Below are 24,390 nucleotides of genomic sequence, written 5' to 3' on the forward strand. Positions count from 1 at the left end.
GCTGAACCCAACACTCACAGCAGAGACCTCGGAGAAAAGACTGAAGGAAGAAAGCAGAAAACAGTGGTTTAAGCCCTCACTGCCAAGCAGAGAACAGAAGCCTCAGGCACTGAGACTAGCCACCCCCTCTCTACCCTCCCAGAGCTCGCCGCCACCTGCAAGGTGCTAGAAGCGGAACAATAGCAGTATCAGATCAAAAGAACAGAATGTGCTGTTCTGAGAACTGTGGACCGCAGACACAGATTCGCAGCCCAATTAGTTCTGGCAAAGGGGAGGGAGCTGTGGAAGCGGGACGGCCGTGGTGGTGGTCGCCGCCACTGCTCTGGGCCACCTCTCACAACTCACCCCGCTCCTGGCCCCACCTATCTGGGTGGATCCCTGCAGGAGTAAACAGAACTACTAAAACATAGGGGCTCTGAATCTGGTGCAGAAAGAGCTTTGGAACTTCAAAAGCTCTCCGCATCTCCACAGGGACGTGGCGCCCTATGACCCAGGCGAACTGTTAACAGAGGAGAAGCCCGTCTCCCAGGGAATCCCCCCATTGTGTGAGAAGCTGGAATAGTGCAGAGAAAACATAGCACTACTGTGTGAGAGAGGGGAAAAAAGGCTGCAGTTGGAGAGAAAATAAAACATTCTACCAACAAGTACTGGAAAACAAAAGAAAGACCTCTTCCTATCAACCTGTTGCAGAAGCCACTCCTGTAGATGTCTAGGAAGAGGAATAATAAATCAGTAATTGCCATGAATAACCAAGGAAACAAGATGGCTCAGAAAGACAGTGAAAAGTCTCCAGAAAAGGAACTTAAAGATATGGAAATATGTAACTTAAATGACAGAGAATTCAAGACTGCAGTTCTGAAAAAACTCAACAAGATGCAAGAAAACACAGAAAGGCAATTTAATGAACTCAGAAACGCAATCAAAGAACATGAGCATTTTACGAAAGAGATTGAAATTTTAAAAAAGAACCAAATGGAATTTCTGGAGATTAAGAACTCAATAGAAGAAATTAAGAATGAAATAACCAGCTTAGGTAGTAGAGTTGACCAGATGGAGAAAAGAATCAGTGACATCGAAGATAGAAACCTGGAAATTACACAGATGGAAGAAGAAAGAGACTTGAGACTTAAAAGAAATGAAAGAACTCTACAAGAACTTTCTGACTCCATCAGAAAGAGCAATATAAGAATAATGGGCATACTGGAAGGAGGAGAAAGAGAGAAGGGAACAGAGAATATATTCAAACAAATTGTTGATGAGAACTTCCCAAACTTGTGGACAGAACTGGATCCTCGAATCCAAGAAGCAAATAGAACACCTAATTACCTCAATCCCAATAGGCCTTCTCCAAGGCACATTGTATTGAAGCTGTCTAAAATCAACGACAAAGAAAGAATTCTCAAGGCAGCCAGGGAAAAGAAGACGGTAACCTACAAAGGAAAGCCCATTAGATTATCATAAGATTTTCCAGCAGAAACTCTACAAGCCAGGAGGGAGTGGAACCAAATATTCAAACTATTGAAAGACAGAAATCATGAGCCAAGAATAATGTATCCAGCAAAGATCTCCTTTAGATATGAAGGAGGAATAAAGACCTTTCCAGACATACAGAAGCTGAGGGAATTATCTAATACACGACCTGCACTATAAGAAATACTAAAGGAGGCTATTCGACCACCATCAACAGGGACAATTTGTGGCAACCGAAACATAAAAGGGGGGAGCGTAAAGGCCTGAACCAGAATATGGGAATGGAGAAAGTAAGCATGCTGAAGAAAATGGAATACTCTAAATATCAAACTTTCTTTTACATAAACTTAAGGGTAACCACTCAAAAAAAAAAAAATCCAGAACTGAAACATATACTGTAATAAAAGAAGAAACAGAGGGAAACATCATAAAATACCACCACACAGAAATAATAGACAACAACAAAAAGGCAAAGAAACAATGGAGACACAGCCTTACCTGAAAACTAAGGATAGAATGACAGGAAATCCTCACGTATCAATAATCACCCTAAATGTAAATGGACTGAACTCACCAATAAAAAGGCACAGAGTAGCAGATTGGATCAAAAAACTAAACCCAACCATATGCTGTCTCCAAGAGACACATCTCAGCTACAAGGACACGCATAGACTCAAAGTGAAAGGGTGAAAATTGACACTCCAAGCAAATGGTACCCAGAGAAAATCAGGTGTAGCCATAATGATTTCCGATGAAACAGACTTCAGGGTGAAAAAGATAACAAGAGACAAAGATGGACATTTCATAATGGTAAAGGGGACTATACAACAAGAAGACATAAAAATCATCAATATTTATGCCCCCAATCAGGGAGCACCGAAATATACCAAGCAACTACTAACAGAACTAAATGGAGAAATTGACCAAAACACAATTATACTAGGGGACTTAAATACATCATTGACAGCTATGGATAGATCACCCAAACAGAAAATAAATAACGAAATAGCAGCCCTAAATGACACATTAGATGAAATGGACATAATTGACATATATAGAGTACTTCATCTTAACACATCAGACTATACATTCTTTTCGAGTGTTCATGGAACATTCTCAAGAATAGACCATATATTGGGACACAAAATCAGCCTCAGCAAATTTAAGAAGATTGAAATCATACCAAGCATATTCTCTGATCATAAGGCTTTGAAATTGGATATCAACTGCAAAAAGAAAGCAGGAAAGAACACAAATGCATGGAGATTAAACAACATACTTTTAAAGAACGACTGGGTCAAAGAAAAAATTAGAGGAGAGATCAAAACATACATAGAAACAAATGACAATGAAAATACATCCTACCAAAATTTTGGGGATGCAGCGAAAGCAGTTTTAAGGGGGAAATTTATATCATTGCAGGCCTATCTCAAGAAACAAGAAAAATCCCAAATAAATAACCTCATGTTACACCTTAAAGAACTAGGAAAAGAACAACAAGTGAAACCCACGGTCAGCAGAAGAAAGGAAATAACAAAAATCAGAGCAGAACTAAATGAAATAGAGAACAAAAAGACAATAGAAAAAATTAATGTGACAAAGAGCTGGTTCTTTGAAAAGATTAACAAAATTGACAAACCCTTGGCTAGACTCACTAAGATAATAAGAGAGAAGACACTAATTAACAAAATCAGAAATGAAAAAGGGGAAATTATCACAGACACCACAGAAATACAAAGGATCATCCAAGAATACTATGAAGGACTATATGCCACCAAATTCAATAACCTAGAAGAAATAGACAAGTTCTTAGAAACATATAGCCTTCCAAGGCTGAACCATGAAGAACTGGAAAATCTAAACAGACCAATCACGAGTAATGAAATTGAATCAGTCATCCAAAACCTTCCCAAAAGCAAAAGTCCTGGACCAGATGGCTTCACTAGTGAATTCTACCAAACCGTCAAAGAGAATCTAATACCAATCCTGCTCACACTCTTCCAAAAAATTGAAGAGACAGTACTCCCTAACTCATTTTATGAGGCCAACATTACCCTGATACCGAAACCTGGTAAGGACAACACAAAAAAAGAAAACTACAGACCAATATCTCTGATGAATACAGATGCAAAAATCCTAAACAAAATTCTAGCAAATCGAATACAACAATGAATTAAAAAGATTATTCATCATGACCAAGTGGGGTTCATCCCTGGGGCACAAGGATGGTTCAACATCCGCAAATCCATCAATGTGATACATCACATAAACAAAATAAAGGACAAAAATCATATGATTCTATCAATTGATGCAGAAAAAGCATTTGACAAGATACAACATACATTTATAATTAAAACACTTAATAAAATAGGTATAGAAGGAAAATACCTTAACATAATAAAGGCCATATATGACAAGCCCTCAGCTAATCTCATAATTAATGCTGAAAAACTGAAGCCCTTTGCTCTACGTTCAGGAACACGACAGGGCTGTCCCCTATCACCTCTGCTTTTCAACATAGTGTTGGAAGTCCTTGCCAGAGCAATCAGGCAAGAGAAAGAAATCAAAGGCATCCAAATTGGGAATGAAGAAGTAAAATTATCACTCTTTGCAGATGACATGATGCTATATATAGAAAACCCTAAAGACTCCACCAAAAAGCTGTTGGAAACAATCAACTAATACAGTAAAGTTGCTGGCTACAAAATCAACATACAAAATTCCATTGCATTCCTATATACTAACAATGAAATCTCAGAAAAAGAAATACAAAAAACAATTCCTTTTGCAACTGCAGCAAAAAGAATAAAATACCTAGGAATAAACTTAACCAAGGATGTGAAAGACCTATATGCTGAAAACTAAGACATTTTTGAAGGAAATTGAAGAAGACACAAAGAAATGGAAAGACATTCCATGCTCATGGATTGGAAGAATCAACATAGTTAAAATGGCCATATTACCCAAAGCAATATACAGATTTAATGCAATCCCCATCAAAATCCCAATGGCATTTTTTAAAGAAATAGAACAAAAATATCATCAGATTTGTTTGGAACCACAAAGACCCCAAATAGCCAAAGCAATCTTAAGAAAAAAGAACAATACTGGAGGTATCACACTCCCTGACTTTAGCTTGTACTACAGAGCTACAATAATCAAAACAGCATGGTATTGGCAGAAAAACAGACACATAGACCAATGGAATAGAATTGAGAACCCAGAAATAAAACCACATAAATATGTACAGATAATTTTTGACAAAGAAGCTAAAAACATACAATGGAGGAAAGAGAGCCTCTTCAATAAATGGTGCTGGGAGAACTGGATAGCCACGTGCAAACAATGAAACTGGACTGTTATCTGTCACCAAGTACCAAAATTAATTCAAAAATGGATCAAAGACTTAAGCATAAGACCTGACACAATAAACTGCATTGAAGAAAACATAGGTACTAAACTTATGAACCTTGGGTTCAAAGAGCATTTTATGAATTTGACTCCAAAGGCAATGGAAGTAAAAGCTAAAATAAATAAATGGGACTATATGAAACTTAAAAGCTTCTGCACAGCAGAAGAAACCATCAACAAAATAAAGAGGCAACCAACTGAATGGGAGAAGATTTTTGTAAACAGTGCCTCCGATAAGGGGCTAATATTCAAAATATACAAGGAACTCATGAAACTCAACACCAAAAAAACAAACAACACAATTGAAAAATGGGCAGAGGACCTAAAGAGACATTTCTCCAAAGAGGACATACAAATGGCAAATAAACATATGAAAAAATGCTCAACATCACTAATCATCAGAGAAATGCAAATAAAAACCACAATAAGATATCACCTCACCCCAGTCAGAATGGCTATCATCAACAAGACAAATAGTAACAAGTGTTGGAGAGGCTGTGAAGAAAAAGAAACCCTCATACACTGTTGGTGGGAATGCAGACTGGTGCAGGTGTTATGGAAGGCAGTGTAAAAAAAAAAAAAATTACGAATAGGACTGCAATATGACCCAACAATCCCTCTGCTGGGTCCCTACCCCAAAAATCTGAAAACATTTATCCATAAAGATACGTGTGCTCCAATGTTCATTGCAGCTTTGTTTACAGTGGCCAAGACATGGAAACAACCAAAATGTCCTTCAATAGATGAATGGAAAAGAAGTTGTGGTATATATACACAATGGAATACTACTTGGCGGTAAGAAAAGATGATATAGGAACATTTGTGACAACATGGATGGATCTTGAGAGTATAATGATAAGTGAAATAAGTCAGACAGAAAAAGCAGAGAACCATATGATTTCACTGATATGTGGTATAAGTGAACCAAAAACAACAAAAGAGCAAGACAAACAAATGAGAAACAAAAACTCATAGACACAGACAATAGTTTAGTGGTTACCAGAGGGTAACAGGTGGAAGGGGTGGAAATGAGGATAAGGGGGATCAAATATATGGTGGAAGGGTGATTCTGGGTGGTGAACACACAATGGGATTTATTCTGGGTGGTGAACACACAATGGGATTTATAGATGATGTAATACAGAATTGTACACCTGAAATCTATGTAATTTTACTAACAACTGTCACCCCAATAAATTATAAAAAAATTAAAGGCAAACTTATGAATATCAAAAAAAAATTGATGTTTTAATTTTTAAAAAATAATGAAATAAATGGTGACCCAGTGCACAGAAGACTTTAGGGGCACTGTATTAGTTTGCTGGGGCTATCATAACCAAGTACCAGAGACTAGGCAGCTTGAAAATCGGAAATTTATTTCCTCACAATTCTGGAGGCGAAGTCTGAGAGCCAGGGTTGTTTCTTCTGAGGCCTCTCTCCCTCGCGTGTAGGAGGCTTCCTCCACCTGTGCCCTCCCCTGGTCTTTCTGTGTGTATCTGTACCCTAATCTCCTCTTCTAACAAGGACAACAATCATATTGGATTAGAGTCCACCCTAATGACCTTATTTTATGTTGATTACAGTTTTGAGACCCTATGTCCAAATACAGTCCTATTCTGAGGTACAGAGGATTAGGGCTTCAACATATGAGTTTGGAGGGACACGATTCAGCCCATAACGGTCACTTAGATCACACTGAGATTTTCATTTTCTCCCAGTATTTCTATTTTTGTTTTTCTGTAGAGTGCCCCCTTCTCCCTTCATGATTTCTTATTCTTATGATTTAAAACTCTGGTGAATAGTTTCTAAGCAATTGTTTGACTTTATTTATAATTTTGGGGATGTCAATTTTTTTTAACATTCTACCTTCTTCCAAATTCAAACAAAGACATTCTCAAGCAAAACTGAAACTCTGCATTTCCACTTCCTCATTCTGCTTTTGCCCTGCCACTCGCTCTCACACACCCTCACGAGAGTCAGAGCATCAGGAGACCAGGAAACTTCACTACTTCATCGCTTAATTTTTTAAAAAGAATCCTTCTAATTACATGTCTCCTAGCCATCAGAAGAGGAATGAGACAGCAAAGGTTATAATCAACTGTTTCAAGTTCTTGATATTTAAAAAAACAAAGTTTTCAGGAAAATACTGGTAAGTTACTGAATCGAACTTTATTTTTATGCTTATGAGGGACAGCTATTTTTTAAAACACCAGATGTACTTTTTATATAATTGTATGTGTTTGTATACAAATCATTACTTGTAAAAATACTGCAATTAACTAGAAATATAAATGGATTAAATAGATATCAATATATATAACTGAGGCTAACTTTGTAAGTGTGTTTAGGGCGCTGAGAGTGTTTCTGGTTGGGTGGGGCAAGGGAAAGATGACAGAGAAACAATGCAAAGAAGTTCAGAAATTAAAGCATAAAAGATTGTAAAGGAATCAGGGGTCATGTGCAATTATGAAAAATTCTGTCTTCCGTAACGTAAGATGTTATTAATCGTTTTATATTTCATCAAAGATAACACTCGGTGGAGGTTAACTATTTTTCTTTGTAAGTGTTTCCTTCAAATCCATCTCATACAACAATCTGGTTAAAAACTAAAATGAAAGCTTAACTTCAGAAAACGAAACTTTAGTTGTTTGGCTGTAGCTTCAGCTCTTCAGATTAGAGTATGTATGTCGGCCTCCTGGGCAAAGGGTCAGGATTCCAAAGTGCCTTTCTCCTACAGTCAGCAAGAGGAGTCCTGCAGAGCAGAACAACTTCTCAAGGCATGGATATCTGGGTGCTCCTGAGAACTCCCCTGAGATGAGCGCTGGTAGGTACCAGTGCTTGTCCCTAAGAGTTCTGCTGATTTGGTACTTCCTGTTCAATATCAGAAGAGAGAGAGAAGTAATATCTGGAGTAGTCACTCAAGAATGGCACCCCACAGCTCCTTTGCCAATAATTAATGTTCCTGCTACTAGTAAGAAATTTTATGTTCATGATTGTTTCAGAACAGGAAGCTGAGGGCCCCTAAGAAGCCCAGAATTATGTCAAGTCATTCTCAAAATCTGTCCACACCAGTCACGGTTATTTTGATCTTTACTTAGCTCCAATAATATATATGGAGATGCTCTTAAAGTTGACAAAGCACAAACTATTTAAAAAGCATTACTGAAAATAATTAGGTTCAAATCATTATATGTTCATAACTGTTATCATGTGGGGGAAAGGAAGTTGAGAAACTTTTGACATGATTATCAGTCCACGGGCACTGCTGAAGAGGTTATTATATTGAGAGAAGATACTGTCAATTTTTCCATTTAATAGAAAAAAAAAGCGTTCCAGATTTGGGGAATAAATGTTACTGGCCTTATTAGAGAAGAGTATTTCTATCTCCCTGGTATCTATTAGCAGAATCTGAACAAAAGGAAGTAAGAGAATGATGCCCCCTATTAGGTGGCACAAAGTTGCCTTGCAACATTGTCCACACTAGACAGCACACCATGAGTCACCAGCTGTGTAGAGAGTCCAAAGAGCTGTAAGAAGAAGGGAAGGAACGCAGTGAAAATTTTCTGATGTGATGCTTCATTTCTAGAATGTTGAGCCCTATTTGAATATTGTGATCACTGGCTAAACCAAAGAGAAAATCTGGAGTCTGTCATCTCATTCTTTAGAATACCCAGTGAGAGGGTGGATGCCTAAATTACTAAAAGAGGACTCTGGCTAAGAGACAGCATTGCGTCAGACCTGAACAGAATGAGTGTGGAAGTGGGCAAGCCCCTCACCAGGAGGTCAGCTTCCCAGAGCAGAGGCAGCACATGAAAAGAGCAGCAGTACTGAGGATCTGGAGTAGGAAAGGACCTCCTGCGGGGAAAACCCTGTATAAGTAATGGCCTTGTTCGGGGACTGGGAATGACACAGCAGAGAACTGATACAGGGTATTATGAAACTGGGACTGCACGAGAAAACATGTATTAATTTTCCTTTCCTTTCCGTAAACTTCCTTTTTAGGCTTTGTTGCCAGATGATTGAAGCTGGAGTTAGTTCCAGCCTAATGGGTAGCACAGTAGAGATTTCCCCAGATTTCTATCTGGGATTTAAGCCCAATGAAACCATTCACCTAGCAAAGTGAGCAAAGTCCTTTGACCCACCGATATTACTAACTCAAGAGTTTTCAAAAATTCACTATTTTTAACTACTCTAAGAAAATATGTTGTCATTCAACAAATTTTGGTTAAGACACTACTGAGTGCTAGGACCTGTAAAACAGTGAACAAAATGCACACAAGTTCTTGTTCTCATGAAGCATACAGAGTAATGGATGGGAAAGAAAATAAACCAGATAAATAAGTAAAAATATACGGAATATTTGATTGTGATATGTCATAAGCAGATTTTTTTTTAAAGCTTGGAAGAGGAATAGGAAATGGTGGGAGATGGGATGAAGTTTTCAGGAGGCTGGGCAAGCAGTGCCTCCGTGAGAAGGTGACATTTGATAAAAGACCTGAGGGAAGTGTGGGGTGTGAAGGCTACAGGAATACAAGGCCAGTCCAGGGAGAAGAAATAAGTGCAGTGCCAGAAGCAGGAGCAGGTACCACCAGCAAGGAGCAGCAAGAAAGTCAGGGGACTGGGCCAGACCTACGGGGAGAAATAAAAGTAAAATGTAATATCAGAGAGTTAACAGGGTGCCAGGTCATGTGAGGACTTGGAGTTCATAATGCACTCAGCTTTCAGAGGAGTCAAATGGAAAGCCACTGGAGGGATTAAACAGAATATTGGTATGTTATTTACATTTGAACGGGGTCACTTTGGTTGCTATTTTGAGAAGTCCCCCAAAGGATCAGTAATAGAAAGAGGGAAACTAGTGAGGGAGCTACTCCTGTAATCCAGGACAGAGAAGATGGGGGCTTGGACCAGGTGGCAGTAGTGGCTGGTGGTCAGATGCTGGGCATGTTTTAAAGATAGAACCTATACAATTTGCTCCACAGTGAAGGTGGAAGATGAGAGGGAAAGTATGCCTACAACGTATTTGTGGTTGTGTATTTATTTTATTGAAAGTATTTAAATGTAGAAGAGATGCATGATGTGAAAGATGTTCCTTTTACTATTCTTTCAAATATTCTGTATGTTTGAAAATTTAAAAGTTAAGGGGAAAATATGTCCCCTAAATATTCCTAAGCCACAGTGCAATTAATTGCATTTTAATTTGCTGTGATAGTTTTTGATATAACGGATTCTCAACAAATACATCCTCAGGTGAAACTAGAAAAGGATCAGGTCTGTTCTGCCTACATCTCTACTTTCTCGTAGATGCTTTCCGGAAGATGACTTGCAAATTCACAAAAAAAGGCAACTAATCTAACAGCTTCAGATCAACCTCATGAAGACTTATTTCAAGTTGTTGATATAAAAAGTGGAAGTTTTCAGAAAAGCTCTAGTAAGTTTCTAATCCTTAAAGACAACTGTTTCATCAACTTTCTTTAAAAGCTACCTTTAAAAACTAATTCTAAAAACTAAAGCAGAACTTTGAAAATGAATATACTTTAAAGTGTACATAAGCTATTTCTAACAAAATGATTCTAAAAGTGAAGAGATATCTCACTGCTTTCATATACATATTGCTAGATGGGACTTGCACCGACTGCAGAATTCTTTAAAATAAACCTTCCCACAAGCATGGTGCAGAGTGTTTCTGAAGGTGGAAAGCTCTGGGGATGAAGCTGACAGACCTAAATAACACAGAGATCAGAAGATCAGGAATTGAAGCATACCAAACTGTGTAGAAAATTGTAGCCAAGTGCAGCTATGCCAAATCCTGTCCTGTATACCTCAAGATAATTTATCAAAAGTTTACATCTAGTTAAAGATTAAACTCTCTCAAGTTTAATTATTTCATTTAAGACTTTCCTTCACAACTAGCTTGTACAGAGACTGTGTGAAAAAAGTACCTAATTTTAACATACACATTGTAAAATGAAACCAACTTGCTTTGTAGGTAGTTTCAGTTCTGAAGAACATCAGAGCAGGGCGTGTGCCTGCTGGTCCCCAGCCAGGATTGCCAGCATTCTTTCCTGGAGGTAAGAGCACCTGCGGTCTGAAGAGGCCCAGCCTCCTAGAGATGGGGTTGGGCACCCTGCTTGCCCTCAAAGCTGTGGGTTTGCTCCTTCCTGATCAGCTCCCAGAGAGAAAATAAATCCTTGGGGAACAGATCCTGAAATGAAGTTTTCCATAAGGAAAACTTGGGGGTTCAAAATTTTCCCAGAATAGAATAAAGGAGATAAGGTTGAGGTCTTCTCCCCAGCTCCAACCAGAGCAACACCTTTACCAATTTGAAGATGCAGAACAAAAACAAACAACCACCACCGAGACAACACTGGCTGTGGTCCAGCTCCCTTACACCATGAAAGGGAAACCAGGTTGGCTGAGAGGAGACACAGTGTGGGGACAAAGCCCCAAAAAGCAGTTTCCAGGCTCTCGGCCTCACATAGAAAGGTGCTGGCTTGGGTAGTAAATGGCCATTAACTGTGATCAGATGGCCATCAGCTGTGGCTAGTTGGCCGTCAGCTGTAACCCGTAAGCCATTGGCCACTAATATAACTGCCGTGGCTACGCTAGCAGAAAAAGAATGGGAGCTAGCAAGAGCAGATTGCAGAGAGGCGGATGCTGCCGGTGAGAATATAGTGCTATGACTTCCCTAGTTATGGCTCCGTGGGTGTTCCTTTTTGGCCTCACCATGTCCTGCGTTCTTATGTGGGGAGCGGGAGCTGAGACACCTGACGCCCCGCACGACACACAGTTTAAGCATGATATTGTCTTCCTGATCACAACTTCTCCCCCTTTATTTACACCATGTAGCTTCTTGCCAAACATGAAGGTCCCTTGTATTTAAAAAATATGCCGATACTTCAGAATGTAAATCCAATCAGATAATGTTCATATCATAAAAGGAATTTGTAAGCGTCAGGACAGTTAACTACCCTAAAGTTCTATATAAATATTAACAAATCATCACCCAAAACTAGGCTGAAGACACTGATTGTGCCAAGGAATTATGTCAAGGCTTTATTAAAATCTCTTTGCCCAAATCATTGTCACCTTGAGTTAAATATATGGCTCCGGCTAAATATTGATCATAGAGCATACAAGATGCTCATATAATTGACATGGTACAAAATTCATGTGAAAGCATTACCAAATATATAATAGCTTCAAATTATTATGTATCTACTCAGGTCCCATCATAGGAGTGGACAACTGAGAAAGTTTTTTATTTGTAAAGAGTTTTCAACTTTGAACAACAAGTGAACCTATAAGATGAGGTAGAGATAAAAAGACTGGTTTGGGGAAGACAGATGTCATTCATCCTATTTCAGACAGAAGCTTCGATCTCCCTGGGGATTCCCAGCAGAATTCCAACAATAAAGGAAAAAATGAGGGGAAACACCTCTCTGTAAGGTGGCACAAAAACAAGCCCTTCCACCATCCCCACATCACACACACACACATATACACACACGTACACACACAGAGTCTCTCGGCACGCAGTGGCCAATTAGCAAGAACTCCTTCATTTGCTGCTTCTTGCGGAGTGCTGGAGCATAGTGCAATTGCTATTGCTTTAATCACTGCAATTGCTATAATCACTGGCTAAACCAGAAGAGAAAATCTAGAGCTTTTGCTTATAATCTTTGGGGTGTCCAAAGGAGAGGGTGCGTAGCTTGAATTCCACTCCTACTCCCTCAACCAGTTAAATCAGAGTCTCAGAATGTGGAGCCCCCAGTGATTCTGATGTTCAGCTAAGGTTGAGAACCCCTTCTCTAGTGTGTTCCAGGATATACAGCGCTTGTAATTCAGCAAAATACATGATTGTAGGACCATAGTTAGTCTCAGATCATTAGTTTTAATAATCTTAAAAATGCATACTATTTTCCTTATCTAATTTCAGTCAGGACAGGTAGTTTGAAATAAAGCTAACTCTTTTGGTACCTCCAAGGGCCACAAGAGTTAGCCAACCAAATTGATTATTCTAACATTTTGCTACAGCCCCTAAAGCTCCAGCCCTGGTGGCGTAACTGCTTGAGTTCCAAAAGAAAATAGGTGATGAGTTCACCAACTGGTTCATTACTGGATAACAAAGACGGCCAGCTTCCTACCTGCAAGTGGAGTTCCCTGTTCTCCAACTCACCTCCACTTATCCAGTTTCATATTTTAAAGTTCATCTGCAATATTCAGCTATGGGAACCAATTTCTGAATTACTTGATTATGGTTTTGAGTTACAAAAAAACAACTTTGACCAAGTTAAGCCTAAAAAAAAAAAATTATTATGAGAAAGGGGTGTGTCACCCGAGTTAGAAGCTACCACTTATTTCATAACCACAGTTATAAAATCACCTAGGAAATAAGGGCATTAATTGGGACTATACAACAGTTAAGATAAATAACAAGTAATTTTAAGAATCAACCTTGAACAATATTTAATATATGTTATTTATATGAGATTATATACATAGCTGATTATGTGATGTCAATGATAAAGTGTAATACTAAAATACTTATTGTATTACTCTTTCCAAGGAAGAAAGTTGCAGCTTTGATAATGAATGAACAAGTAAATCTACCCGAAATGACCAAAGACTGGACCAAAGAACATGTGAAACAATGGGTAACCAAAGACCTTAAGATTGATGAGAAATATGGGCAGATTCTGCTCAATGAAGAAGTGACAGGATTTGTCCTGCAGGAATTAACTGAAAAGGACCTTAGAGAAATGGGGCTACCAAAGGGTCCAGCACTTTTGATAAAACGTATGTACAACAGATTGAATAACAGTTCCTCTGAAAATAACAATCAGGATTCTGGACAATTAGATCACACAAAACTCTCCAAAAAAGAACACCAAAAAAAGCCACAACAGACAAAAAAGGAAGGGGAATATTCAGAGTCATCCAGTATCGATCATGATCTCAGAGATCCCAGCAATACCAAAGAACAAGATTTGGTTCCTACAGAAGAAAGTGCATTAAATGAAGTAGCAACCACTAAAAACAAAAAAGAGAAAAAACTAAAAACTCAACAGTTGACTTGTATGCCATATCCTTTTGATCAGTTCCATGAGAGCAAAAGTTACATAGAACATTATCTTCTTGCACCACCTGAAACAGGGCCACTCAATCTCATAGACCCTATACATGAGTTCAAAGCCCTCACAAATACAGAAACAGCTACAGAAAGAGACATTAAGATGAAATTTAGCAATGAAGTCTTCCGATTCGCATCGGCTTGTATGAATTCACGTACCAATGGTACCATCCATTTTGGAGTCAAAGACAAACCCCACGGAGAAATTGTCGGCGTGAAGGTAACCAATAAGAATGCCTTCATTGACCACTTCAATCTAATGATCAAACAGTATTTTGAAGAAAGTGAGATCAAGGAAGCCAAGAAGTGCATTAGGCAGCCAAGGTTTGTGAATGTCCTACTGCAGAACAATACACCGTCTGACAGATTTGTCATTGAGGTAGATGTGATTGCAAAACACTCTATATGTAAAGAAAAGTATTTCTACATTAAGATGCAAAATTGTAAAGATGAAACATGGAAACAAAACCAAGATAATTCACTATTTGTGAGAGAAGGGGCCAGCTCTAGGGATATCTTGGCCAATGTCAAGCAACGGGATGTGGATTTCAAAGCCTTTATAGAAAATTTAAAGCCACTAGCAGCATCTAGAAAAGAGGCCGAAGAAGAGTACGTGGTGAGGGCCAGTAAGAAGGAGAGTGAAGGACAAAAGCTGGTTAAACTTCTCATAGGAAACCGAGACTCACTGGATAATTCATACTACAACTGGTACATTCTTGTAACAAATAAATGTCATCCAAACCAAACGAAGAATTTAGATTTTCTAAAGGAAATTAAATGGTTTGCAGTGTTGGAGTTTGATCCTGAATCTGAGAACAAGGGGGTGGCCAAAGCTTACAAAAAAAGCCGAGTAGCAAACCTTCACTTTCCACATCAGTATGAGGAAAAGACGAGTACTGTAAGAGAGAAAATTTCTAGTCTGAATCTTTTCGATCAACCCAGCTGGATTTTCTGCAATGGCAGATCAGACATCAATGATGAGAGGTATAAGCCTCTAGAACCACCTTTATGGCAGAAAGAAAGAGCTTCTGAAGTCAGGAAACTGATTTTATTTCTCACAGATGAAAATCTAATGACAAGAGGGAAATTTTTGGTAGTGTTTCTATTACTCTCTCCAGTGGAAAACCCAGGAGATCCACTCATTGAAACTTTCAGTGCTTTCTACCAAACTCTAAATGGAATGGAAAATATACTGTGTATCTGTGTGAACTCACAGATTTATGAACAATGGAAAAGTCTGCTACAAGCAAGACAGACAATGGCAGATGAATTAGCAAACCACAGTATCTCCACTTTAAATTTAGAATTGATAAATAGTACCATCCTTAAACTAAAACCAGTGACTCAGTCACCAAGAAGGTTTTTGCCTGCCAGGGGATCATCTTCAGCTATCTTAGAGAAAAACGAAGAGGAAATCATGACTGCACTGGAAATTCTCTGTGAAAATGAGTGTGAAGACACAGACATTGAGAAAAATAAATCTAAATTCCAAGAATTCATGAAAACAAAAGAAGAGCACTTTTATCGAGGTGGCAAAGTATCCTGGTGGAACTTCTATTTTTCTTCTAAAAACTATTTTTCAGCCTTTGTCAAAAGGGAAGGTTATGAAAACCTTAAAGATCTGATAGAATGTTGCGCAAAGTCTCCTAAACCAATATTTGTAAAAATCATCAACCTGTATCACCATCCAGGTTGTGGGGGCACGACATTGGCTATGAATGTTCTCTGGGACCTAAAGAAAAACTACCGATGCGCTGTGTTGAAAAACAAAGCAACTGATTTTGCAGAAATTGGAGAGCAAGTAACCAATCTGATTATGCATAAGGCAGCCAACCACCAAGATTACTTCCCTGTGCTTCTACTAGTGGACGATTTTGAAGAACAAGAAAATGTCTACATTCTGCAGGACACCATCCACTCCATTTTAACAGAGAAGGGTTTGTGGTATGAAAAAACATTGGTAATTATCTTAAACTGCATGAGATCCCAGAATCCCGATGAAAGTGCAAAATCAGCAGACAGCATCGCACTGAAATACCAACTTTCCCCCAAGGAACAAAGAGCTTTTGAGGCCAAACTGGAGGAAATTGAAGATCAACACCAGAACTGTGAAAATTTTTATTCCTTTATGATTGTGAAAAAAAGTTTTGATAAAATGTACATAGAAAATGTAGTCAAGAATATTCTGAAAGGACAGAATATTGACAGAAAGGAAGCACAGCTCATTTCTTTCCTGGCTCTACTCAACTCTTATGTTACTGATTCTACAATATCTGTGTCACACTGTGAAATGTTTTTGGGAATCGCAAACGCTAGTACACCCTGGAAACCTGAAAGCGTGGAAGACAAGATGGGAACCTATTCAACACTTCTAATAAACACAGAAGTTGCAGAATATGGAAGATACACAGGAGTGCGTATCATTCACCCTCTGATTGCCATTTGCTGTCTAAAGGAACTGGAAAGAAGCTACCATTTGGATAAGTGTCAAATTGCATTGAGGATGTTAAAAGAGAACTTATTCTATGTTTCTGGAATAGGAAAAGACAAATTTCAACATGATGTGCAAACTCTTCTGCTTACAAGACAGCGCAAAGAGCATGGAGATGAAACAGACACTTTGTTTTCCCCATTAATCGAAGCTTTAAAGAATGACGAAGTGGAAAAGGTCTTGACTGAAGGAAGCATTCGATTCCCACAAAATGCATTTATATGTCAGGCCTTAGCAAGACATTTCTACATTAAAGAGAAGAACTTTAACACTGCTAGGTATTGGGCAAATGAGGCCCAAAAGAGAGCACCTGAAAATTCCTACATCTCAGATACACTTGGTCAGGTCTACAAAAGTAAAATCAAATGGTGGTTGGATGAAAACAAAAACTGTAATGATATCACCGTTAATGATCTAAAACATTTACTAGAAGCTGCTGAAAATGCTTCAAGCGCTTTCAAAAAATCCCAAGAGCAAACTGATAGGAAAGACTATGAAGGAGAGACCTGGTCAGCACAGAAATCCCAAAGAAAATATGGCATGTATAATACAGCTGGTTTCTTGGGTGAAATAGAAGTTGGTCTTTACATTATTCAGATTCTTCAGCTCACTCCCTGTTTCCACAAAGACAATGAATCATCTAAAAAAGCTATGGAAGAATTTTTATCAGGAAAGGGGAATATTCCTACAAATTCAAAAAATGAATATTATTTGGCTCTTAGCAAGTTCACATCCCACTTACAAAATTTACAATCAGATTTGAAAAAGTGCTTTGACTTTTTTGCTGATTATATGGGTCTTCTGAAAACAAGGAATATCCAAAAAGAAACAGCGGAGATCTTATTAAGCAAGAAAATCAGTCGCTGTTTCAGTAAATACGTGGACCATTTCTGCCATTTGGGTCCATTACACAGCAAAGAGAGTCTGTTACTCCAAGAGGAGCATTGCAGGAAAAGTCTAGAAGCTTTGAGGGCAGATAGGTTTTCTGGACTCCTAGAATATCTTAATCCAAATCACATAGAGGCTGGAACTAGTATGGAAAATATAGTGAACACATACAATACCCTCTTGCAGCAAAACCCAAATAAACGGCTGACAAAGGAGAAACAAAACTTCATTTTGGCCAACATTATTCTCAGTTGTCTAAAACCGAACTCCAGGTCCATTCAACCACTTCGCAGACTTAAAAAACAGCTCCGAGAAGTGCTGCAATTCGTAGAACAAAGTCATCAATATCCAGACCCTTATTTCTTGGCCTGCCTCCTGTTCTGGCCAGAAAATGATGAGCTAGATGAAGATGCCAAACTAATAGAAAAGTATGTTTCATCCTTAAATAGATCCTTCAAGAGACATTACAGGACCATGTGCAGGTCCAAGCAGGCAAGCACACTTTTCTACCTGGGGAAGAGGAAGGGTTTCAATAGTCTTGTTCACAAGGCCGAGATAGAGAAGTACTTCAGTAAAGTACAAAATACAAATTCCCTCTGGCAGAGTGGAGATGTGTGGAAAAAAAATGAAGTCAAAGATCTCCTGCGTCGTCTCAATGGTCTGGCTGAAGGCAAGAAAATCTCCATAGAATATGGAACAGATAAAAAAATAAAAGTACCAGTGACATCGGTTTATTCAGGTCCACTCAGAAGTGGTGGGAACATAGAAAGAGTGTCCTTCTACCTAGGGTTTTCCATTGAAGGCCCTCTAGCCTATGATATAGAAGTAATGAAGTAAGGTAAGAAGATACATTAGCTCAAATATGTTTATTTGTATCTCTCTCTGATTTGATTCCCTCTCTATTCTCATGGCATTTTGATGACATTATTGGCTTACCTTTAATCACAGATTTTGCTTTTGTCTCCCCAAATAAATTATAAGTCTGCAGGGCATGAAACAGGTCTACACAGAGAGCTGGGCACACAGTAGAGTCAATTATTCAATGTTTTAAATATGTACTTTCAGACTAACATATTTAATGAAGAAGTTTCAATTGGTATCCACTGGTCATATCGTTACTGGTTATAGATCAATAAAATCTGTTTTAATTCTATTGCTCTCATGAATTTTCTGAATTAATGAGTTATTTCTTTACTGTGAAAGCAGAAATTTAAATAAGATGAATATGGAAGAGAAGCCCCTCCTTAGTTTATTGAACTCAAACCCAGAGAGCCACTTACCTCATCTTGGGATCAATAAAAACATATGTGGAAGGTTAAACACACACACACACACACACACACACACACCCTTCTCTTAATACACTGCTTTGGGAGGTGGAAGGGAGTAGAAAACAAAGTAACCGAAGCTTGAACTCCGTCCATCCTCTTGCTCTCATTTACAGATGAATTTATGTCTTTGTCCATACTTGCCTCCTGTCAACACAGTCTTATCTACACCTATTCTTTAGTTCCCATCTCCTCTGGCTTCTTTTTTACATTTACTACCCTCTTTACTCTCTTTACTTCTCAGCCTGTGTTATATAAATGCTGTTCTCTCTGTCAATATTCCCTTATTTTCATCCAACGTTCTCAGAATACGGCTATTCTGCTTTCTCCATCACAACTCAGTTCAAGTAACCACCAGGAAGTCTTCCCTGACCACTGTCCCCGCCACCCCCACCACCACTGTATGACCTCCTCATGGCAATATGCGCTCTCAACATTCCAGCACCAGGAACGCCATCTCAGAAGCTTGCTCCTAGACATACACCAGCCAGAACAGCCGCAAACAGCAATCTGGAGCTTAGATTTTAAGATACTTACTGCCTATAAAGTTAAACACACACTAATATAAGTTACTTGACAAATATATGTTTATTTATCCATTTCTTTATCTCCTTATAATGTAACTTAGCTATTCCAGGCTTCAAATACAATTCCTCTTGTCATCAAGATAGCTATTTCCTATCAGGGTTCTTTTCACCAGTTTCTATGAATCTCTGGGGAATACTTACATGGTCCACGAACACGTCCCTGTTGTTAGAAGCCATATCTGCTGCTGATACGTCTCCAAAGCACTGCTTCCCTCTTCTGCAGTCCACCTGGCCATCTGCTGGCAGGCCCTCACAAGGAGCTACACTCCCAGAAGTGTTCATAGACCTGTCCCTTATCCTTCGCAACTCAGCTAAGACTGTGCTACAGTATTTAGCAAGACTTAACTAAAGGCTTGACATAAGAGAAAAAAAAGTTATAATAGAAGAAAGAAAAACTGGTATCCATGACTATCCTGTTTCCATCACTATCCTCAGAGTTTATAGGCCCAGCTCCTCCACAAGGTTCCTTAGGGGGTTTCTCTCTCCCCCGCACCCCTTTCAGCAGACATATTGTAGAGTGGCCCTTGCTTAACTCTCCCAGATGAGACAACCCCTAAACATGAATCCTTGATTCATAGATTAGGCTACAAACCCTCTAAAGTCCCGGAAATAATTGTGTGTTTTTTTTCTGAAAAGAAATATAAAATGTAGATATGTCACACACACACACACCCCTACAGTGAGGACAAGGTTTTATATTATTATGCAGCAAATTCAACTTCCCATTTCAGAAGAGATTCTTTGTTTTACTCTTCTAGAATCAAAGAACCCTAAAAATGCTTTTCCTAAAACAAATGCCTAGTCTTTCTTCCAAGGTGAACTCTTGTTCTACCTATGAGAAAACAGAAAACCTTAGCCTTAAATTCTAGTTGTTCCCATTTCTACCACCTGTATTTCAAAAACATTGGGATTCAATTTCTGCTCAGGGAAGTTCCCTAAAAAATAAAAACAATAATTTTTAACTGATTCTTTTCTTCAAATTCCCTCCCTTTTCTCTTATTTCCTAGTTGTCATCAGGGAAAACTGGAGGTAAGAAAATTAATTGTTGGATTGAATATTTGTAATACTACGTGTAAATTCTCCTACTTCCCTCAATGCCCTATTCATGAGGATTCAGTGCCTTTGTTATCTCTAGCCTGTTCAGGGCTCCACCTCGCCCATAAACCACCAGCTCTACCCACAGAGGTAAATTAACCCACAACTGATAGCAGTACAAATGGTTACCCCGGTAGGTCTTATGATTTGGAAACAAAGCGAACCAAGACAGCCAGTGAAAAAAGTTCGAAGTTCATACGTAGAAAATAGACAGGCTTACGATGCAAGCCTAACTGTGCCAGTCAATTATCAAGTTAGTGCATGCATTAAGTCAAAACCCTGGTTTTCCCATTTGTAAGATGAGGAAAAGAAACTTGATTTGCAAGCATCTGATGAGGACTAAGTTGGATAGTGTAAGTTACATGTCTGGCACTCCGTAGGCTCTTATTAGGAAGCCATCTTAAACACCTTGAGATAATTCGTATACCGTAAAATTCAGCCATTAAAAGTATACAATTCAATGGTTGTTAGCATATCCTCGTTGTGCAACCGTCAGCGTAATCATCACCCCAAAAGAAACCCTGTACCCACTAGCAGTCAGTCATCATTTACCCTTCCCCGAACCCCAAATAATCATGAATCTCCTGTCTCTGTGGATTTGCCTATTCTGGACAATTAGAGTCATACAATATGTGGTCTTTTGTGAGTAGTTTTTTTCACTTTGCATAGAGTTTTCAAGGTTCATTCATGTTGTATCACATATCACTACTTCATTCCTTTGTGTTGTCAAATAAAATTTCATTGTATAGGTATACCACATTTTGTTTATCCAAAAAGGCAATTTATTTTTACGAAGCACTAAATGAATATTGTTTTCTTGATCTAAGATGGGTGTATTTTACCAACTTTGCTTAGGCCTTCTTCAATTTAAACATGAGCTATCTTTGTTAGTCTGTTTCAGTCTTTGATTAAAGGAACTTATTCACCGATACTCTAATTCAGGCTCCTTCCCCTAACCACATAACCCTAGTTTTCTCGACATATTGTTTACCCCTTTTCCAGTACTCACCCTCACATGTAGGTATGTTACAGTATATCAATTTATATTAAATAAAAACAATATGCCTTCAATAGTTAAAAAACTAATTATCACAGGGAACTGAACAGTTAGATGAAAACAAAACAGAAAACAAACCCATAGTTTTATTTTTTTAGTTCATACTCATGCCCAAATTAAGTATGAACTGAGAAAAAAAACACCCCAGTATATTTCTTCAAACAATTTGAAATGTTTTATTTTTTCAATCTTATTTGAGAGAGAAAATATCATTCCTGAGTATCAAACATGCATGAGTGAGCTAAGAGCCAGAATATTTTTAAACGTCGTTGGTTTCTACCTCATTACAATATCTCCTAAAGGGTGGATAAATACAAGCCCTTCAGATCAGCAAATCCCTTGGGAAACAATCGTTCTATTTTCCCATATGAACAATATTCTCAATATTTCCTCAAAGCATAGGACTAAAGAGAGAGGTAAACCAAGAGACTGATTAGTGAAAATTAAACTTACATTAAGCTTGGTACCTTCTGAAGGGAAAACTGCTATATTAGTTTGGAAATACCTATGATATGAAATATACACCCAATGTGGGCATTATAATCATGTGAGTAGTAGTTAAAGTTACCAAACACACTCTTAACAAAGAGAAATGTAACAAGAAAATACATTTTTATTTTTTTTAATTTTTAAATTTTTTTATTAGTTTCATGTGCACAAAACAAAGTAATACTTTTAGACGTTTATCATTTATATCCCTCACACTGTGTCAACCCCCCTCACCCCATCCACTATCCCTCTGACATCGCACACAGCCATTACATTTCTACTGTCTCTATTCCTAATGCTGTACTCCGCTTCTTGTAAGTGTATATATATAAACTTATAGTTGATATTCATTATTGTTCAGCTTCAGCTTCAGGTGTACAGTGCAGTGATCAGGCATCTACATCATCCCTGAGGTGGTCTCCCTAATGAGACAAGTGTCCATCGGATACCCTATAAAATCTTTACAACATTATTGATTACATTCCCAAAATTAACTTTCGTAACCCCGTAGCAATCTTGTGGTTACTGACTGCTTTCTAATCCCCTCACCTTCTCCCCTATCCCCCCTCCCATCTAGCAACCCTCAGGTTTTCCTCCATGTCTCCGAAACTGTTTCTGATTATTTCATTCACTTATTCTCTTCTTTAGATTCCACATATAAGTGAGATCATATGGTATTTGAAGAAAAGACATTTTTAAAGAGATGCCAAAGGTCAAAGTTCTCTGCTTAAAACTGAATAACCCTCGGGTAAATAAAGCATACCTGTATGGTCTGAGTCTAACCGATCTTTTTTTTATATATATATATTCTGTGGAATAGAGACTGTTGTCCAAACATGCCTAGTCCTTGTGAGGAAGTTGGGCCTTCCAGGGTAGACAGTTGACAATGTTGTATCTGATGCTCATAAGGCACAAGCCAGTACCTGAAGGGAGCCAGCTCTTCAAGGAGCCTCATTAGTGTTAAAAAATTGAAGGTGTGTATTGGGCATAAATAGCCACAGGAAGATTCAACTTATTCTTATAGTGTTAGAAAAATGGAAAGTAGCACTCAAAGTGAGGCATGGCATAATATTTCTAGGTCCATCCAGAAATAAAAATTAGTTATAGCTAGAGAGTTTACAAGAAATATCCATGTGGTCCGCTGTTATTTAAAAGGTATCTCAATTGTGTGAAAAGGAGCAAGAGCTGGCTGATAGGAAACAATATCCATAGATTACCCTCATAATGTCACCTTACCACATTCTTTCAACCAATTGTATTAAATTTCTAACTGCCCACTCAATATGGATGAAGCAGATTCATTTTGCTGGTTCATCCTGGGAGTTCTGAAATAATATTCATTATAGATATGGTAAAAATATAAACATTTGCTAATGGCTGCCACGTCTGACCACTCCTAAGATGGTGAAAACATACTAGACATTCTAACACCAGTCCAGGTATTTATGGGTACCAATTAAACTAAATCACCTGTTCCTCACAGATGTGGGGAGAGGGGTAGAAATTGCGATGCCTAGGATCCTCAGACCATTGATACCTATGTGCTAAGTATCACTAATGTCTTATTCCTAAACAGGCAAAGCGAGATAACATCAGTTCCTGATTTCATTTTGACTCATACAGTGGCCTGACACAGAGACTCACCGCGACTTAAAGAGTATTGCTTCTGGTACAAATTCCAACAGAGCCTTGACAGTTTTTTATAAAGTTAAACACACACCTATTTGATCTAGCAATTCCATCCCAAGGTATTTATCTAAGAGAAATGAAGACATATGTCCACAAAAAGACTTGTACAAAAATAATCATAGCATCTTTATGCATGACTGCCAAACACTGAAATAACTGAGATGTCTATTTCAAGGAAACTGAATAGGTAAATTGTGTTATATTGACAAAACAGAACACTATTCAGCAACGAAAATTAACAAAACTACTGATACATGCAAAACTGGGACCAACCTCAATTACATTTTGTTGAATAAAAGAAGGCAGTCACAGAAGAGTATGTACGATATGACTCCATGTACACCTGGATGAGGTAAACCTGATCTGTGGTGCAAAAAAATCAGGAGGAAGTTAGGAGTGACTGGGGAGGGACATGTCATAACAGAAATGTTCTATATCTAGATTGGGGTGTGGGTTATTTAGGTCTGTCTAACCATTTCTTTCCTGGTCATATTAGTCAGGGTCCTCCAGAGAAACAGAACCAATAGGAAATACAAATAGAGATACATGTGTGTATATATACGTTTATATACATACACGTTTAAACATATATACAGTCACATTAACATCTCTCTGTGCCTCATCATCTCTGTGCCTCAGTTTCTTTAGCTGTAAAACGGAGTAATAATAGCATCTACCTCAGAGGACTGTTGTGAAGAGCAAAAAAAGTTAATATAAGGTACCTAGAACAGTGCCTGGTTCATATAAAGTGCCCA

At 38.3% G+C, this 24,390-nt stretch overlaps 1 protein-coding gene across 2 annotated transcripts; it reads left to right on the top strand.

Annotated features, from left to right (window-relative positions):
• The first annotated feature begins 6,839 nt into the window (after positions 1 to 6,839).
• On the top strand, positions 6,840 to 18,548 carry SAMD9L (sterile alpha motif domain containing 9 like). Of its 2 annotated transcripts, XM_081080333.1 has the most exons (5): positions 6,845 to 7,030; positions 7,619 to 7,705; positions 10,183 to 10,309; positions 10,868 to 10,949; positions 13,448 to 18,548. In XM_081080333.1, the coding sequence occupies exon 5, from the start codon at positions 13,470 to 13,472 to the stop codon at positions 18,225 to 18,227; it is 4,758 nt and encodes a 1,585-aa protein (XP_080936459.1). In that variant the 5' UTR covers positions 6,845 to 7,030; positions 7,619 to 7,705; positions 10,183 to 10,309; positions 10,868 to 10,949; positions 13,448 to 13,469; the 3' UTR covers positions 18,228 to 18,548. The 2 variants fall into 2 exon arrangements, with proteins under 2 accessions (XP_080936460.1, XP_080936459.1); XM_081080334.1 differs by lacking the exon at positions 7,619 to 7,705 and having other exon boundaries at positions 6,840 to 7,030.
• The last annotated feature ends 5,842 nt before the right edge of the window (positions 18,549 to 24,390 follow it).

The sequence above is a fragment of the Rhinolophus hipposideros genome (genome assembly GCF_964194185.1).
Source record: "Rhinolophus hipposideros genome assembly, chromosome: 18".
NCBI lineage: Eukaryota > Metazoa > Chordata > Mammalia > Chiroptera > Rhinolophidae > Rhinolophus > Rhinolophus hipposideros.